The 20,784-nt window shown below is 41.3% G+C and overlaps 1 protein-coding gene across 14 annotated transcripts in view; it reads right to left on the reverse strand.

The window, feature by feature from the left end:
- Positions 1-20,784, reverse strand: part of eml4 (EMAP like 4) — a 334,770-nt gene that overhangs the window by 45,570 nt on the left and 268,416 nt on the right. For all 14 annotated transcript variants that reach the window (XM_085980750.1, XM_085980748.1, XM_085980747.1 and 11 more), the window contains 4 exons: positions 19,572-19,723; positions 15,088-15,213; positions 14,033-14,164; positions 10,175-10,242 (listed from right to left, as the gene is read on the reverse strand). In XM_085980750.1, the coding sequence (XP_085836876.1) occupies positions 10,175-10,242; positions 14,033-14,164; positions 15,088-15,213; positions 19,572-19,723 (478 nt within the window). The remainder of the gene's footprint in view (positions 1-10,174; positions 10,243-14,032; positions 14,165-15,087; positions 15,214-19,571; positions 19,724-20,784) is intronic.

A 20,784-nucleotide genomic window follows, 5' to 3' on the forward strand; every position in this document is an offset into this window, starting at 1 on the left:
AACATTCCAGACCAGAATAGGTTGAAATATCTGAACTATTTTCCCTATTGAGTGTCAGCTATCCAGAGTGTCAGCAGTGACTCAGTGGGTAACACTCTCGCCTCTGAGTCAGAAAGTTGTGGGTTGAAGTCCCACTCCAGAGACTTGAGCACAAAAATCTAGGCCAACACTCCAGTGCAGTACTGAAGGAGTGCTGTACTGTCAGAAGTGCCGTCTTTCAGATGAGACATTAAACCTGCTCTCTCAGGTAGATGTAAAAGATCCCATGGCACTATTTCGAAGAAAAGCAGGGGAGTTACCCCCGATGTCCCGGCCAATATTTATCCTTTAATCAACAAGAACAGATTATCTAGTCATTATCACATTGCTGTTTGTGGGAGCTTGCTGTGTGCAACTTGGCTGCCATGTTTCCCACATTACAACAGTGACTACACTCCAAAAGTACTTAATTGGTTGTAAAGTGCTTTCAGACATCCGGTGGTCTTAAAAGGCGCTATATAAATGCAAGTCTTTCTTTTCTTTCTATTGTATGCTGAATAAGATGCAGCAGTAAATAATATTGAATACTGTATGATACATGTCCTATTACCATCTCCTTTTGCCTTGCAACATCTCTTAATCACTCCTGTCTTCCATCCTATCACAGACCTTCCCTTTTGTTCTTTCCTCTCCTCCCCTCCCCCCTCTCCCTGCCCCTGCACTTGCTTAAAAACCTGTTCCATCTCCAGCTTTTTCCAGTTCTAACGAAGGGTCATCGACCTGAAACGTTAACTCTGTTTCTCTCGCCACAGATGCTGCCTCACCTGCTGAGTATTTCCAGCATTTTCTGTTTTTATTACTGTATGATGTATTATGGGCAGGCGTGAAACCATGAAAATTTATATATATAGTCTTGTTTGTAGACTTCAACCCATCATCGGAGAGCACAGGTTTCAAATGATACTCTTTTTCAACGCTAATGTTACATCGTTATATTATTACATCGTTAAATGGAACTACTTGTTACATCGTTATATGGAACTACTTTGGTTAGTGTATTTATATTGCTATGTGGCACACTGTGAAATGCAGTGCGCAGTGCAAGGTCGGACATCTTGTATCACGCCGCACCATGCGGCAGCAACATCATAAAAGCAAGAATACAACTGAGTGAAAGTTGTAAACTAAATGAGTTAAAAGTGTCTGTATTACATAGTAATAAGAACACAAGGAGACACAACATGGTGGCAGCGGTATAAATGAGTACAACTTGTGCCATACAAACTATGAATAAGACAAAAAGTGAATATATGAGCTGATCGTGAGTGCCGGTGTCTGTGGTGATTGAGCGTGAATCGTACGGGCAACTAAGATGGCGGCTGCCGCTGCACTGACTGCGCAAATGCAACCCCTCATGAACTGGGAAGCCGACGATATAGTAGAGGCATGCCGCAAGTTCAAACAGAAATGTGACCTTACATTCAAGCGCTTCCTGAAGGGTACTGCCAACGAAGAAAAGGTTAGTTACATTCTGTTGTGGACAGGAGAAAAAAGTCTAGATTTGTATAATAGCTGGAGTTTGACTGAAGAGGAAAAGGAAAACCCTGCGACAATCTTTGAGAAATTCAGCAACCATCTAGAGCCTAAATCCAATCACCGTATACACAGATACAAATTTCAGAGTCTAAGACAGGAATCCGGTGAAACAGCTGACAATTTCCTGACAAAGCTGAGAAATGAAGCCAGCAAGTGTGCATTTAAGGAAATGGAGGAAAGGCTTGTGGACCAGCTGATATGGGGGTCAGCGTATGCAGAGGTACAAAAAGCCCTGATAGGGAAAGAAAAGCTCGAAATAACAGAGGCTATAGATACTGCGAGAGCTCATGAAGCAACAAATGAGAACGCTGATTTCTCAAACGGCTGACATGCGGACGGCTTCTGAGACGGACAACAGAGTGGATACAGTGAGAGAAAAGTACAACACACAAAGACATGCACATGACAACGGGAAAAACATGTGCAGAAACTGTGGAAGACCGCACGATTATACAGACAGGAGGAAATGTCCAGCATATGGAACAAGCTGCAATGCATGTGGCAAACTAAACCACTGGGAAAAGAGGTGTAGAACGAAGAAAGAAGGAACATACATCAAAAACAAAGGCGGACAGCAGAACCAGAGAAAGAAACACAATATCCATGCCATGGATGAACAGGATGATGATGATTATGGTCATGACAATACACTAAACATTGAAACCATAAAAGGTACAGCTTCACGAGATGTTCAGAGCGGAAAATACCCCGAAGAGAGAATTGCACACCATCATCCAAATCGAAAAGGGGGTCAAAGGTCAGCCCACAACCATCAACTTAAAGTTGAAACTGGACACAGGGGCTCAGAGCAACATTCTCCCATTGAGACTGTACCAGCAGATCTTTGAAGATGGCTACCCGAAAAAGGGTTGTTTAAAGGCAAGTAATGTCACGCTGACAGCATACGGGGGGAGTGAGATTAAACAACTCGGAATAACCTTTGTCAAAGGGACACATAAAAGAAAGAACATCAACTTCATGTTCTATGTCACCGACACTGAGGGGCCAGCGATCCTGGGATTAAACAGCTGCGAGAAGTTGAGATTGATCTCAGTTAATCACGAGCTGATGGAAACGTCACTGAGGATAGACAGCAACACCCCGCTGGAGAATCGCCCACAAATCAAGAATAAAAAAGACTTGATAGACATGTATCCGGAATGTTTCGATGATACAGTGGGATGTTTCAGAGATTTCCAATACCACAGCACCATCGATCCAGAGGTAAAGCCCGTTATCCATGCTCCACGAAAAGTACCCATCGAGCTGAAGACAAAGCTTGAAAGAGAGCTAAAGGAGATGGAAGAAAAGGGAGTGATCGTAAAGGTCACTGAACCCACAGACTGAGTAAACTCAATTGTGATACGAGAAAAGCTAAACAGGCGTCTCAGAATATGTTTGGACCCCAAAGATCTAAACCAGGCGATAGAGGGACCACTATCCCACCCCAACGCTAGAGGAGATTACACCATCACTGGCAGGAGCCAAGGTTTTCTCAAAACTAGATGCCAGAAATGGATATTGGAACGTGAAGTTGGATGAGGAATCAACAACACTGACAACATTCCACACACCATTTGGGCATTACAAATTCCTGCGGCTACCATTCGGGTTAAAGGTCAGTCAAAATATCTTTCAACAGAAAGTAGACGAGACATACAGAGGCTGTGGAGGAGCTATAGGAATAGCTGATATTCAGATCTATGGAGCAGATGAAAGAGACCATGATATGCACCTACATGAGGCCATGGAGCGTACCAGGAAGGCTGGCATCAAGTTAAATGCCGATAAGTGCATAGTTAAAGTCAAGGAATGCCAATTCTTCGGTATGATTTACAGAGGGAGTCAAGCCAAGTCCTGAGAAGATTGCGGCGATTGCTGAAATGAAACCACCCAAAGATAAGAAAGAGCTGAGGAGTTACCTCGGCTTGGTCCAATACATGAGTTCTTTCATCCCAAACATGTCGGAACATACAACAAATCTCAGAGAGCTAATGAAAGAAGACGCCGAATACCAGTGGTCTGAATCACATTAAAGGAATTTCAAACAACTTAAAGAATTGTTGTGCAAAGATATTATGACAGAAGAAAACCAGTCACTCTACAAGTAGACGCTTCTACCAGAGGACTAGGGGCCGCTCTTGTGCAGGAAGGAAAGCCAATAGCTTTCGCATCAAAGGCCTTGACGTCAGCCGAGACACGCCAACATAGAAAGAGAACTATTAGCAGTAGTGTATGGATGCGAGAAATTCCATACATACCTGTATGGAAGGCAGTTTACAATAGAGAGTGACCATCATCCACTAGAACAGATCTACAAGAAGAATCTGTGCAAAGCACCTACAAGACTGCAAAGACTACTTCTAAGGCTCCAAAGCTACGACTTCACGCTTAAATATAAGCCAGGAAAGGAAATGGTGCTAGCAGATGCGTTGTCTCGATTGTCATCATATGAGAAACACGAGGTGGAGGGTCCAACAGTAAAAATCCACCACCTAGTGAGTGTTACCCCTACAAAGCTCAGTCAAATCAGAGATGAGACTAGCAAAGATGAGGAATTGCAACTACTCACACAACAAGTGATACAGGGGTGGCCGGAGAGAATCCAGCAGGTGCAGGCGACAATTCGTCAATACTGGACGATTAGAGACGACATCGCAATAGAAGACGGTATTCTCCTTGCTGGCTCGAGGATCATCGTACCAAAGAACATGCAGACAGAACTTCTCCGTCTAATACATGAAGGCCACATGGGAATGGAGAAATGCAAGCTGAGAGCCAGATCAGCTGTATACTGGATAGGCATGTACAAAAATATCAAACAGATTGTTTCTGCATGTGGTATATGCCAGAAATACAGAAATGCACAACAGAAAGAGATGATACCTAGTGAAATACCGTTAAGACCATGGCACACTGTTGGGGCAGATCTCTTCATGTGCAATCAAGAATGGTATCTCATAGTGACAGATTACTATTCCAAGTTTCCTTTTGTGAGAAGGATGAAAGATCTGAGAACCACAACTACCACCAGAATTGCAAAGAGCTCGTTTGCTGAACAAGGAATCCCGGAAAAGGTAATCTGTGACAATGGACAGGTAATGAAAGGTAATCTGTGACAATGGACAGGTAATGAAAGGTAATCTGTGACGATGTGCCAGTTCACATCGAGTGAATTCAGAGCTCTGGCAGAAAAGTATGGGTTCAAAATAGTAACCTCATCCCCACATTTCCCAAGGGGACACGGGTTCATCGAAAGACAGATCCAGACTGTCAAGAGAACGCTCATCAAAAGCAGTGAGATGGGGGAAGAGCAAGACCTTGCCCTCCTATCATTTAGATCAACACCACTGAAAGCAGACATGAAATCACCTGCAGAATTGCTGAATGGGAGGAAGTTTAAGACTACCCTACCAGCAAAAATACATCCTCCCCAGGACCAGGAGGACTTCAGACAGAAGCTGGCAGAAGCACAAGTCGTAGGGAGCAAACATTACGACAAACATGCAAAGATGCTACCAGAATTGCTGAATGGGCAATCAGTGCATGTGCAAGACCCGGTGTTGAAAACCTGGAATCCAGCCAAGGTCATTGGAAAAGCTGATACTCCAAGATCCTACTTCGTAGAGACCGAACCTGGTAACCAATACAGATGGAACAGACTCCACATCAGACCTTCACCTGAACTGGTTAAGCAGCAGACAACATCAGCAACATTGACAATACCAGCTACCACAAGCAGTACAATGCCAGAAACAAGCACCACAAATCAAACAAACCACGAGCATGCACACTCCAACTCCAAGTGCGACAGCAACAACAAGAAGAGCGGAACACACCAGAACACCGCAGAGAGGAGTGGTCACCACCAAATCCACAAGATAGAGGGACAATATCCAACCACCTGAGCGATATCGCGAAGAAAAGAAAACTCACGATTCTTTGTATTTGATAATAATAGTTTAGATATAATATATTTTTTAATTAAATTAAATTTCATGTTTCAGTTTTTTTTGAGAAAGAGGGATGTTACATCGTTATATTATTACATCGTTAAATGGAACTACTTGTTACATCGTTATATGGAACTACTTTGGTTAGTGTATTTATATTGCTGTGTGGCATACTGTGAAATGCAGTGCGCAGTGCAAGGTCAGACATCTTGTATCACTCCGCACCATGTGGCAGCAACATCATAAAAGCAAGAATACAACTGAGTGAAAGTCGTAAACTAAATGAGTTAAAAGTGTCTGTATTACATAGTAATAAGAACACAAGGAAACACAACAGCTAACTACTGAATACCTCGACATTAATTCTTTGTTTTTGGCCAAGGTTTAATACTACAACAGATTTCACCCATCTCTAAATTCTCAACACCAATACAATAACCAGGGAGTTATTTTACACTGCACTGAAATAACAACTGCTGAAATTTAGGAAACAAGCTTTTATTCAGTTCTCAGTATCCAGACCACAAACTGAATCATTCATCGTTATACAGATATTCTTTAATCTGTATTGTCAGATCCACAAATGCCAAACCACATAAAATCCATGTAGCTGCACTTGAAGTTTTCTGTGGCTTCCTGACTTTGAGACTAAAAACTATTCATGGCTTCCCAGAGTCCACAATTTATTACACAAAAAATGGTCCAAAATTGGTTTGCTCTGTGAAAAGGTTTACCCTTCCTTCCTATTTCTGTTGAAGGGTTTAAAATAAGAAAATGATCTGAGTACAGGTAATAGCTTTCCTATCAGTGAGTTAATGAAAGCTTTCAAAAGTTCAACCTATTAAAAGATGCTTTTATTTTTAAGCTGTAAAATTTTACAAGGGTACTGGTTTTCACACTTTAATCTTAAATCCAGTCAATGATGCCTTTATTCTTGCTGCCTGTGGGTCAAGCTGGAGCAACAGATGGAATAGTGAGCCTACCACTCATCACTGTACCACGAGTAGCCTGAGAAATGGGTCAGGCTGCAGATTGGCAGTAACGCACAACTACAGTCTGATCAACCTACCCACATACAAAATGATTGCCCTGGGAGGGTAGCAAGGGTACTCCAGTTGAAACAATAACATTACCTTTCTGCTGGTACAATTGCTACAGATTATACAGACAGTTTGCCAAAAGAAGCTAGAAGTGTCTTCATAGAAATTTACGGCACAGAAGGAAGCCAGTCCATAGCCTTGTAGGTTACAGCACTTCAAGTACATATCCAAGTACTTTTTAAATGTGATGAGAGTTTCTGCCTCTACCACCCTTTCAGACAGTGAGTTCCAGACCCCCCCAACCACCCTGAGTGAAAAAAGTTCTCCTCAATTCCCTTCTAATCCTTCTACCAATTACTTTAAATCTGTGCCCCCTGGTTATTGACCTCTCTGCTAAGGGAAATAGGTTCTTCCTATCCACTCGATCTAGGCCCCTCATAATTTTATACACCTCAATTAAGTTTCCCCTCAGCCTCCTCTGCACCAAAGAAAACAACCCCAGCCTATCCAATCTTTCCGCATAGCTAAAATTCTCCAGTCTTGGCAACATCCTTGTAAATCTCCTCTGTACCCTCTCTGCGCAATCACATCTTTCCTGTAATGTGACCAGAACTGTATGCAGTATTCTAGCTGTGGCCTAACTAGTGTTTTATACAGTTCAAGCATAACCTCCCTGCTCTTGTATTCTATGCCTCAGCATCAAGGCTAAGGAAAGTATCCCATATGGCTTCTTATCCACCTTATCTACCTGTCCTGCTACCCTCAGGGCTCTGTGGACATGCACTCCAAGGCCCCTCTGTTCCTCTACACTTCAGTATCCAACCATTTACAGGAAATTTTCGTTTATCTGGAGGTTAAATGTCCGGAAAGCTCTATCCACCGGCAAAATTCAGGAGTCGGTTCAGATCTTTTCGTTGCTTTTTTTCTCCAGTCGTGGCTCTGCAAGGTCTAGCTGAAGCTGTTGCTTAGCTACAGAGACGCTTGCAAGCTGCAGCCGACTGTTTTGAAGCGCAACAGGGTTTGTTGCTTCACACGGAGCTCAGAAGCTCTGTATGTTTTAACATTAGCGCTGGTTTCTATGACAGTTTTGATGGGATGGCACCAGCTCGGTCCCGTCAGTGCCGGATACCAGAAAGTTTCCTGTATTGTGCATTTCCTTGCCTTGTTAGCCCTCCCCAAAGGCATTACCTCACATTTCTCCAGAGTGAATTCCATTTGTCACTTTTCTGCCCATCTGACCAGTCCATTGATATCTTCCTGCAGTACTGCTTTCTTCCTCACCATCAACCACACAGCCAAGCTTTGTATCATCTGCAAACTTCTTAATCATGCCCCCTACATTGAAGTCTAAATCATTGATATATACCACAAAAAGCAAGGGACCTAGTACTGAGCCCTGCAGAATACCACTGGAAATGACCTTCCAGTCACAAAAACACCCGACCTTTGCTTCCTGCCACTGAGCCAATTTTGGATCCAACTTGCCACTTTCCCTTGGATCCCATGGGGTTTTACTTTTCTGACCAGTTTGCCATGTGGGACCTTATCAAAAGCCTTGCTAAAATCCATGTAGACTACATCAAATGCACTACCCTCATCGATCCTCCTGGTTACCTCCTCAAAAAAATCAATCAAGTTAGTCAGACACGACCTTCCCTTAATAAACCCATGTTGACTGTCCTTGATTAATCTGTGCCTTTCTAAATGACGATTAATACAGTCCCTCAGAATTTTTTCCAATAATTTGTTCACCACCAAGGTTAGGCTGACTGGCCTATAATTACTCGGTCTAACCCTTTCTCCATTTTTAAACAAGGAAACAATGCTAGCAGCCCTCCAGCACCATACCTCTAGCCAGAGGATTAGAAAATGATGGTCAGAGGCTATGCTAATTCCTCCCTTGCTTCTCTTAACAGCCTGAGATACATTTCATCTGGGCCTAGCGATTTATCTACTTTCAAAGATGCTAAACCCCTTAATACTTCCTCTCTCATTATGCTTATCTCATCTAATATTTCACACTCCTCCTCCTTAACGACAATGTCTGCATCATCCGTCTCTTTTGTGAGGACAGATGCAAAGTATTCATTAAGAACCATACCCACATCTTCTGCCTCCACACACAGGTTTTCTTTTTGGTCTCCAATAGGCCCTACTTTTTCCTAAGTTATCCTCTTGCTCTTTATGTATTTATCAAACATCTTTCCTTGATGTTATTTGCCAATATTTTTTCATGTCCTCTCCTTGCTTTCCTAATTTCCTTTTTAATTTCAGCCCTACACTTTCTATACTCCTCTCGGCTTTCTGCAGTATTTAGCACTCAGTATATGGCATAACCTTCCCTTTTTTTTTGCCTTATCTTACCCTGTATGTCCCTTGATATCCAGGGGGCTCTAGATTTGGGAGTCCCACCCTTTTTCTTTGTGGGAACATTTGCTCTGAACCCTCACTATCGCCTCCTTGAATGCCTCCCACTGCTCGGACACTGATTTACCTTCAAGTAGCTGTTTCCAGTCTACTTTTGCTAAATCACATCTCAGCTTAGTAAAATTGGCCTTTTCCCCAATTGAGAACTTTTACTCCTGGTCTATCTTTGTCCTTTTCTATAACTACGCTAAATCTAACTGAATTATGATCACTACCACCAAAATGGTCTCCCACTGATACCCCTTCCACCTGCCCAGCTTCATTCCCTAAAACTAAGTCCAGAACCGTCCCCCTCTCTTGTCGGACTTGCTATGTACTGGCTAAAAAAGTTCACCTGAGTGCATTTTAAGAATTCTGCACCCTCTATACCTTTCACACAGATTCTATCCCAGTTTATATTAGGGTAGTTGAAATCACCTATTACTGCTCTATTGTTCTTGCACTTTTCAGAAATTTGCCTACATATTTGCTCTTCTATCTCCCTCTGACTATTTGGGAGGTCTATAGTACACTCCCAGCAGTGTGATTACCCCTTTTTTGTTCTTCAGTTCAACCCATATGGCCTCATTTGATGATCCTTCCAACATATCATCCTTCCTCACCGCTGTCTTGATTGCGATTCTATACAATTTGTATCTAACAGTAATTAAGTAGCTAATTAACTACTGCTACCAAGTTGAACTTCTGCTATTATGATAACAAATTCATTCATTTTTATATTTTTTCAATATTGACCATAGAGTAGTATAACATTTATATTTATGCAGCTAACTTCCAATTATAAATTTTATACTGGCTCAGTATAAACAGTATTGTTTGTTTACTCCCATTCTGGAATTTGGAACAAAATGAGTACGAGTCAGGCAAGTCATTTAAGCTCTTCAAGTACATAACTCACTCTGAAAAGCCATCACATATTTGATCCTCCCACTTCTTAATGTTCCCCATCTAAGTTATGTTGCTACGAGGAATGACAAAAAATATCACAGGGTGAATTAAGTCACTAGACTGCTGTTGTGCACCTCCTACTAGTTAGCCCATTTGCAGGAGGCTTGGGAGTATGGCAGGGAGTATGGCAGCTATCTCTTCAACTGTAAAGAAGCATAACATACAATCCCAAAAAACACACACACAACTGCAACCATCAGTTAGAGACCCAAGAGATATGATCAGATTTACCTGCCCGAATGTGTTCCTATAGCAACCACTACACCGCTGGGATGGAATTCAGCACAATGACCTGGTTCCTAAAGAGAGATCAAAGAAAATGTCACTATTTTATTTTTAATTATTTTAATGTATTCTCTCTCAATTTTTGAAACTTCCTAGCTATAGTAACTGGACTCTGTACCGGATATGCTACAGCTGCTGTCAAATTTTTAAACTAGGAAAGCTTGTGCATTCAATTACATAGACTATGAAACCAAATTGAAACATTTTTTAATTAACTTTTACTGGCAGCACAAGACTACTGGCAATACCACTTTGCAGCAGGTCTCCAAGATCTACCACAGCCAATTTACACACCCGCTCTAGGCAGAGATAATGAACCCATCAAAATTATGTGGATCACCCTGATGCTAGAAAACCAGTCAAGGTCAGGGCGATGTTCCCTGTAATTTTTTTTGGGTGCACGGCCCCTGTAAGAGGCTGCGTGGCCCATTCAAATGACCACACATGCACAGCTTTTGCCATTAGAACACCATGGAGCTGGCTGCGCGGCCGCGTGACCCTGTACCTAAACGGGAACATTGGTCAGGGGTTCAATTGTTGGGATAGGCAGAAGTCTCACCACATTGAAGGTGCATCCTGATTCCACAACCAAGGCTATAGTTTGTAGCTCACTTCCCACTCTATCTCAATTCCCTCTCCATCAAAAGGAACTAGGAGTCCTGCTGGGAGAAAGCTCGTCATGTTTGCTTCTCTCGTCTTCCTTGCCCCTCCTCCCAAAGTCTCCAGAAGCATCATTCAGGAGTCAACTGCTGAAGGGTGTGCTAAACTGGTGGCTGTTGATGCATCATTTTTTCTTTTACTCACAGCATGGTAAAAGCTACATACTTTGTAACAAGTGGTTCACTTCCTGGCCCATCAAAGCTTATCCACCATTTGCAAAGCTCAAGTCAAGAGTTTGGTGCAATACTCACCACTCACTTAGGTGGGTGCAGCTGCAACTTTTGTCAAGATATTTGACATCATCCAGGAGAAAACATCCCGTTCAATGAACTCAATGTCCATGCCGCCACCACTTGTGCTGCAGTATGTACTATCTACAGGATGTACTATAGCAATTCACCAAGCTTACCTCAACAGCACTTTCCAGCCTCTACCACCAAGGACGATAAGTGCAGCAAGATGATGGGAACACCATTACCACCAAGACATACACAATCTTGGCTTGGACATGTACTGGGGTTCTTTCATCATCACTGGGTCAATATCCTGGAATTCTCTCCCTAACACAATCGCAGGAACACCATCAGCATAAGGACTGCAGTGGTTTAAGAAGCCCCACCATCACCTTCAACCAGGCAACTAGAGAAAGGTAATTAATGTTGCCTTGCTGGCACTGCCCACAACCCAAGAACTTTAAACAAAAAGTACCAATACATGACATGTTTGTCAACATGGGAAAGAAACATAGGGTAATGTTTGGGTGGGAACATTCACCATGGAAACCATCTGCTCGTTTTGGTTGAAACAGAGAACTGCAAACATAATCCCTGGTGTACCATCACCTCATGTATTATATCCTACCACTGAGCTGCCTTAAGTTTACAGTTTTTAAGATGTACAGTAATGCTTGTTTTCAAGTACTGAATATTTGCAGATACTTTAGTCCCAATACTTCATTTGCTTGTGACGAGCCTGTTTTTTGGAAGCAATTCAGAGGATGAGGAGAGCAAATCATCAGGCAACTTTTATAAAAATCTAGAACTTTACTTTTAAGTTATTGAGATGACACCAAAGAAACTGGCCAGATAGATCATTCTGAGCATAGTCATTTCTAACAAGAATGCAGTTAAGATTCGGAGCTCATAAATAGCAGATTGATGGAGGGAGTCAAAACACAAATGTTCCTCTGCAAGTACTGAGAGATGGTTTTCATTAGTGTTTTCATCAGGCTTGATGATGAAATAATTTATGCTAGCTTGTACTGTAATACTTATTTGACTATGCTATTGCTTTAGATAGACTGACCATTAAATATAAAATATGCAAATGTTTGAAATCTGAAGTTAAAAAAATGAAAAAACTAGAAATGCACAGTAGGCCAGCCACAGCATCTGAATGAGAATATAGGTTAAATGTTATGTGGGACCCTCCACCAGATCTTATGAAGAGTCTCTCCTACCCAAAAACATTAGACTGTCTTTTTCTTTCAGTCGGCAGTAGTTTCTGAACTAGTGAAGGCTCTCGTCCAAATATTAACAGGGAGAGGACGGGAGTAGAGCAGGGAGAAAGGAGAGGAAAGGAAGCGAGGGAAGGGCAGGGAGGGTGGAGGACAGAGAGGAGGAGAGGGAACAGTGGAGGAGGGAAGGGAGGACAGGAAGTAGGGAGATCGAATAGGGAAATAGGAGGGGTTGGAAGATAGGAAGCAACAGAAGACAATGAAGGGGTGCGCATGGCACTGGCCCAGGGCGTCCATTTTGCTACACTGTGGGATGGGGGTGTGTGCGAGTTACTTCTAGTTGGGGGGGGGGGGGGGGGCGGGGAAAAGAGGTGCAGGAATAATTCTAGCCATGCTACATTTACTGAATAATTCCATTGCCTACACACGGAAGTCTTATTCAAAGCAGGATAACAAATAAGGGGCAAACCCAGCAAGAGTCCACTATCACTCTGCAGACCTCTTTCAGCTTCTTCCCTAACCAGTTTGACACCATTCACTATGTATGTCCCCCACTTTTTCTCCTAATATGCAACAACTTTCACTTATTTGTATTGACTTTCATGTGCCACAATTCTAACGTCTTGCAAATTCTGTCCAAGTCCTTCTGTAATCCTGTTTATCCAAACTCAGTTGCCCCTCCCTACTTACTATCAGCTACAAGTTTGTCCAACTTGCAATACATTCCTGGAAGGCCAGTAACACTATATCATAAGACATTCCAACACCAACGTAGGATGTCACTTCCTCAAAAAATTCAAGGAGATTGGTCAGGCAAGACTTCAATCTTCTGAAAACACATTGGCTGCCATTTAATTGGTTATTTTCATATACACCATCATCAAGCTTGCTCTTTATGTTCTTTTCCATTACTTTTCCAGTCATTGATCCAAGACTAAAAAGTCTGCAGTTAGAGGTTTATTTTGAAAATAGGTATCTTCTTTTGAATGCCCTCTCCTTGTGTCTCTGATTTTCTTGTTGGGTTTACTCCTTAAGAAACTTATACCTTCTATTTGTACAAGCAATAGAATTATTCTGAAATGCAATATGGTTACAATCAATCCACCCAATAATTGCTGCTTTTGAGCCACCACCAGAAAATCATTACTGCTATAAACGCACGATGCACGTTGAAAAATAGAAACTGGTATCCATATTGGCGGAGTAATGTCAGGCACTTGTACTGCCTTTTCAGAATATTGGTAGGCTGACATCCAGGTGAAAACTGTCCCCATTGTTGTGGGATTATATCCTATTCATAATTTCTCATTTTAATTCCTGCTGATGGCATTGCAATATGGCAGAATTTTTTTTCTATAGAGTTGAAAGTCACTTCACAAAGACATCAGAGCTCCCAATAGGTTTACAGTAACCCTAATTCAAATAAATCTCTATGGCAATAAATCAAAAATCATTGTATGCCATATTTGTTCCAATACTGTTTCACGGAATTGGCTTGAACAGGCGGCTAGTCAGAGACATTCACAGAGGAAAATTATAATACTAAGGGACTTTTGAAAGGCTCAAATTAAAAAAAAAAAAATCTGCCCCTCTACATTTGAAGTGATACTGGATCTGTAACTAGCTTAAAAAACAATCAATATGTACAATCTAAAAATGTATAATTTAAAAATGCAGAAAATAATTACATCCAAGATTTTGCTCCATTCAAGTGTGTGATCCACAGAGTTCCACAAGCAAACCTGTCGATCCTGGGCACAGCTCAGGAAAACGTCCTTGAAAGGGTGTGTAGCTAGGCCCCAGAGTTCATCTGTATGACCCTGTCACAATTAAAACAGCAAGCTTTAGAATCAAATAAACCTTTTGAACTTATGTGATCTAGTCAGAATGTTATACAAATGTTTGCCCGTTACAACCATTAACTTTTAAAAATAATATGCATGATACAATAATATAGAAGAGGTCCCTTATAGTCTCCGTGTAGTAAACGTAGATATATTCACGGCATAAAATTATTTCCAATTTAGAGAACCAAACGTAGAAAATGTGTTCTCCCTTTGTTTGTATTTTGATTAATGGATGCTGTGCGCATAATTATACTTTTAAAGAATTTTGCAATATGAAAATATTAAGACAAAAAAATCAATTGATATTTAATTATTGTGAAATGTGTATTTTTTTTTTAATTGTTCCAATTGTTTAAAGCTTTATTTTGGACATTAGAAATTCAAGATACTGAGAAAAAAAATGCAGAATTTATTTTTCAAAAAGCATTTTGAATGATTTGATTAGTTCATCAAGAACTGGTGACAGAGAAATGTTGACACGTTTAGATAAGATTTTTCCAAATGTGACATGTTGACATGTGGGTTTTCTATTACAAAAACAAAACACAAGTAGTAAGGTGTAGAAGTGCACGCCATAATAAGATGTTTTATAAGATATATAAATAATTAAAAATGAGAACTTTTGAAATAAATTTGTGAAGTACACTAATGGAACTCAACCTAATTTAGTTTACTGTATTTTTATGCAACAGTAAGTGAAATACACAAACTACATTCTAAATAAAACATAAACCTTGCTGCAGGTTCCAAAATTTGAACAATTTGTATTTTTATTGAGGATCATTATTAATGTGACAAATCCCTCTTTAGCAACCAAGCTTGTTCCAGAAAACTTCACCTTCTTCACAGCAAAACAGCACTTAGTTGTTGAAATGAAATGTGAAGATGCCACTCACCTGTACTTCTATCTGGAAGCCATCATTGAAAGTTCCTCTTAAAATGAAGTTGCGTGATGTGCCAATCAGAAACTGGTCCCCCTTCCCCTCTGCTACTGCTCGAATGGCTCCAAACTGCTCAGGAACCTAGACCAACACAAACAATAAAAACATTACAGATGCTCAACTGTATCACTCACTATGCAACACTACTACAGTAACATTTTGAACCACGTGTTAACTAAACTCTCAAACTATTGAAGAACACTGATACATTTTCCATTTCAGCCTTCCCGAAAGGGCAAACAAAACCCATATAACTAATGCTATACCATTTCATTTGGTGGTGATATTCAAGCCAAAAGTAATTCTTGAAGTATAAATATCTGTTCTTTCAAACTATCTTGGCCAGAAATTCCATTTATAAAAATGGAATCTAAATACAGACTATTGTATCAGAAAACAATAAAGACCATTTTTAATGTTTTTCCAGCACATTATCTACCAAAGTGGCATATTATGGTATGGTAGGACACTGGTTCCCTTCAAAATTTCTTATAGATGCAGTTCCCCATCTCAGCCAGATGTGCAATCTCAGAAGGCACCCTCCTACAAATTAATCTACCCACACCTTTCTCAAGCATAGAGTGGGATTGAGTTTTCTGGAAACAAGTCATTTGCACACCCACTTACTTGGGAATAGTGCACACTGTAGGAAATTATGATGATCAGGGAGCAAATAATTGTTAAAGAGAGAGAAACAACAGCTAAACTGCACAGAGCAAAGTCTCAGAAACAGCAATGAGATAATAAAACAAATAATCTGTTTTATAAATGCTGGTTGAGTGTGGAATGTTGTCCTGCTCTTGTTTGAATAGTGCTATGGGATCTTCTCAATCCACTTGAGAGGGAAGACATTGCCTTGGTTTAATGTCTCATCCAAAAGATGGCTTCTCTGACAGTGCAATACTCCCTTAGTACTGCATTGGGAATGTTGGCCTAGATTATGTGCACAAGCCTATCAACTTTAACATTCTGACTCAGAGGCAAATAAATGTAAAATTTAGTTGTTCACTGGGTGTGGGTGGTGTATCTATTGCCCATCCCTAGTTACTTTGAGAAGATGGTGATGGGTCTTCTCAAATATAGAAACATAGAAGATAGGAGCAGGAGTAGGCCATTCGGCCCCTCGAGCCTGCTCTGCCATTCAATGAGATCATGGCTGATCATCCAAACTCACTACCCTGTCCCTGCCTTCTCCCCATATCCATTGATCCCTTTAGCCTTAAGAAATATATCTAACTCCTTCTTGAATATATTTAATGAACTGGCCTCAACTGCCTTCTGTGGTAGAGAATTCCACAGGTTCACCACTCTCTGGGTGAAGAAATTCCTCATCTCTGTCCTAAATGGCTTACCCCTTATCTTTAGACTGTGACCCCTGGTTCTGGACTCCCCCGCCATTGGGAACATCCTTCTTCTGTCTAGTCCTGTTAGAATTTTATAAGTTTCAATGAGATCCCCACTCATTCTTCTAAACTCCAGCGAGTATAAGCCCAATCGACACAATCTCTCCTCATACGTCATTCCTGCCATCCCAGGTATCAGTCTGGTGAATCTTCGCTGCACTCCCTCCATGGCAAGAACATCCTTCCTCAGATAAGGCGACCAAAACTGCACACAATACTCAAGGTGTGGTCTCACCAAGGCCCTGTACAACTGCAGCAAGACATCCTTGTTCCTGTACTCGAATCCTCTCGCTACGAAGGCCAACATACCATTTGCCTTAACTGCCTGCTGCAATTGCATGCTTACCTTCAGTGACTGGTGCACAAGGACACCCAGGTCTCGTTGCACTTCCCCTTTTCCCAATCTATTGCCGTTCAGATAATAATCTGCCTTCCTGTTTTTGTCACCAAAGTGGATAACCTCGCATTTATCCACATTATACTGCATCTGCCATACATCTGCCCAATCACCCAACCTGTCCAAATCATACTGGAGTTTCTCGGCATCCTCCTCACAGCACACGCGCCCACCCAGCTTTGTGTCGTCTGCAAACTTGGAGATATTACATCTAGTTCCCTCGTCTAGATCATTAATATATATTGTGAATAGCTGGGGTCCTAGGACCGATCCCTGCGGTACCCCACTAGTCACTGCCTGCCACTCAGAAAAAGACCCGTTTATTCCAATTCTTTGCTTCCTGTCTGCCAGCCAGTTCTCTATCCAAGTCCGTACCTTGCTCCCAATCCCATGTGCTTTAACTTTACACGCTAATCTCTTATGCGGGACCTTATCGAAAGCCTTTTGAAAGTCCAAATACACCACATCCACTGGTTCTCCCTTATCTATTTTACCAGTTACATCCTCAAAAAATTCCAGTAGATTAGTCAAGCACGATTTACCTTTTGTAAATCCATGTTGACTTTGTCCGATCCTGTCACTGTTTTCCAAGTGCTCTGCTATTACATCTTTTATAATGGACTTTAGCATCTTCCCCACTACCAATGTCAGGCTTACCGGTGTATAATTACCCGTTTTCTCTCTACCACCTTTTTTGAATAGTGGGGTAATATTAGCTACCCTCCAATCCATGGGAACTGTTCTAAAATTCTATAGATTCTGGAAGATGACCAGCAATGCATCTACTATTTCTAGGGCCACTTCCTTAAGTACCCTAGGATGTAGATTATCAGGCCCTGGGGATTTATCGGCCTTCAATCCCGTCAATTTTCTTAACACCATTTCCCTACAAATACTGATTTCATTCAATTCCTCCCTCTCATTAGACCCTATGTTCCCCGACATCTCTGGGAGGTTATTTGTGTCCTCCTTTGTGAAGACAGAACCAAAGTATGTATTTAATTGGTCTGCCATTTCTTTGTTCCCCATTATAAATTCCCCTGATTCTGACTGCAAGGGACCTACACTTGACTTCACCAATCTTTTTCTCTTCACATATCTATAGAAGCTTTTACAGTCAGTTTTTATGTTCCCTGAAAGCTTACTCTCATACTCTATTTTCCCCCTCTTAATTAATCCCTTTGTCCTCCTTTGCTGAATCCTAAACTGCTCCCAATCCTCAGGTTTGCTGCTTTTTTTTGGCTAATTTATATGTCCTCTCCTTGGATCTTATGCTAACCCTAATTCCCCTTGTTAGCCATGGTTGAGTCACCTTTTTTGTTTTATTTTTATGCCAAACAGGGATGAACAAATTCTGTAGTTCATCCATGCGATCTTTAAATGTTTGCCATTGCCTATCCACCGTCAACCCTTTAAGTAACATTCCCCAATCCATCCTACCCAACTCGCACCTCATACCATCGTAGTTTCCTTTATTTAAATTCAGGACCCTAGTCTCTTTATCAAATACTTCACTCTCCATCTTAATGAAGAATTCTATCATATTATGATTGCTCCTCCCCAAGGGGCCTCGCACAACATTGCTAATTAATCCTCTCTCATTACATAATACCCAGTCTAAGATGGCCTGATCTCTAGTTGGTTCCTTGACATATTGGTCCAGGAAGCCATCCCGTATATGCTCCAAGAATTCCTCCTCCACAGTATTATTACTAATTTGGTTAGCCCAATCTATATGTAGATTAAAGTCACCCATGATAACTGCTGTGCCCTTATTGCACGCGTCTCTAATTTCCCGTTTAATGCCATCCCCAACCTCCGCATTACTGTTTGGGGGCCTGTATACAACTCCCACTAACGTTTTCTGCCCCATGGTATGTCTCAGCTCTACCCATACAGATTCCACATCATCAGAGCTAATATCCTTCCTTACTATTGTGTTAATCTCCTCTTTAACCAGCAATGCTACCCCACCTCCTTTTCCTTTTTGCCTGTCTTTCCTGAATATTGAATACCCCTGGATGTTGAGTTCCCAGCCTTGGTCACGCTGGAGCCATGTTTCCGTAATCCCAATCATATCATATCCATTTACATCTATGAACAGCTGCAATCCTTCTGGTGATGATGCTTCCAGAGTGGTGTTCCCTAGAAAATTCCAGGATATTGACAATAAAGATAGTGATAATATGTCCATGTTAGGATGGCGTGTCACCTAGAGGTGGTGATGTTCCCATGACATTGTTGCTCTTGCCTTTCTCAGTAGTCGAGGTTGCAGAACCGAGAAGCACTTTCAAAGTAAGTTTGATATTGGCACTAAGGAAATGAGGAGGGTGGCTAGGAGAAATTTCTTTCTGCAGAGGGTTGTTAAATAATCCCTGAAGCCTTCAGCAACATCTTCAAACCCTTGTATTCTTGATATACTAGGTTTTTCCTTTCTTCGATGCGTTACTTTTCAGATTTTTCAATTCATAGTGCCTACAATCCAACTTTGCACTTGAAGCTGCTCGACAATCCACCCAATTAAAGGGGAACTTGTAAATCTTGTTTCGCAGCCATCATTGTAGTGTACCTAATTTTTAAAAACCTTATAACTGGTGACTAAATATTTCCACAATCTTAAGGTACAGCAGTAGGCTTACCTCAATTTCCCTTTCTGCAACGAGGTCGTGATCCCACAGGATGATTTTTCGATCTTTTCCACCCCCTGTAAGCAGCATTCCATTTCTCATCTGGCAGAGAGTAAATACACTGCCATCGTGTGCTTTAATTTGCCTGCTGATCTGATACACCCCTAAACAATGGAAAGAACCAAAATATAATTGATAATAGTGCCTAAAAACATTGTATAAACTTAAGTCTAGAGAATAGTAAAAGTGCTAAATTCAACATTGCTTCGTTAATATGTATATTTCCTAATAAATAACTTCATTGTAAAGTTTTTTAAAAAAGCACAAGCAAGAAGGATCAAATTTGTGCCCATGAAGGTAACAGATACAAGTCCGGGCATGGAATAGTTTTTATACTTTTAGTATTCATAGAATAGTACAGCACAGAAGGAGGCCATTCAACCCATCAAGTCTGCGCCAACTCTTTTGAAGAGCAATCCAGTTAGTCCCACTCCCCCATTCTCTCTCTATATCCCTGAAATTTTTTCTCCTTCAAGTACTGATCCAATTCCCTTTTCATGGCTACTATTGAACCAGTATCCACTACCCTATCAGGCAGTGCATTCCAAATCCTAACCACTCGTTGCTTAAAAATGTTTTTCCTCATGTTGCATCTGGTTCAATCACCTTAAATCTGTGCCCCTGATTATCAACACTTCAGCCACTGGAAGCAATTTCTCTTTATTTACTCCATCTAAACCCTTCATTATTTTAAACACCTCTATCAAATCTCTTCTTAGCCTTTTCTGCTCTAAGGAGAACAACCTCAGCTTCTCCAGTCTATCCATATAACTGTAATCCCTTATCCCTGGAACCATGCTAGTAAATCGCTTCGGTATCCTCTCCAAAGCCTTCACATCCTTCCTAAAGTGTGGTGCCCAGAATTGGATGCAATACTCCAGCTGGGGGCAAACTAGTGTTTTATGTAGGTTTAGCATAACTTCCTGGATTTTGTATTCTATGCCTCTATTTATAAAGCCCAGGATCCCATGTACTTTATTGACTGCTTTGTTAATCTGTCCTGTCACTGTCAAAGATTTGTGCACAAACACATCCAGGTCTCTCTATTCTTGCACCCCTCAACAACATCCCGGCTATCGTGCTGAAGACTTGTGCCCCAAAGGCTAGGTATTCTGCGGCGAGTGTCTCACCTCCTGACTCCCCAAAACCTTTCCACCATCTACAA

This window comes from Somniosus microcephalus, chromosome 3, assembly GCF_052327205.1.
Source record: "Somniosus microcephalus isolate GS21.2 chromosome 3, FLI_Smic_1.0, whole genome shotgun sequence".
Taxonomy (NCBI): domain Eukaryota; kingdom Metazoa; phylum Chordata; class Chondrichthyes; order Squaliformes; family Somniosidae; genus Somniosus; species Somniosus microcephalus.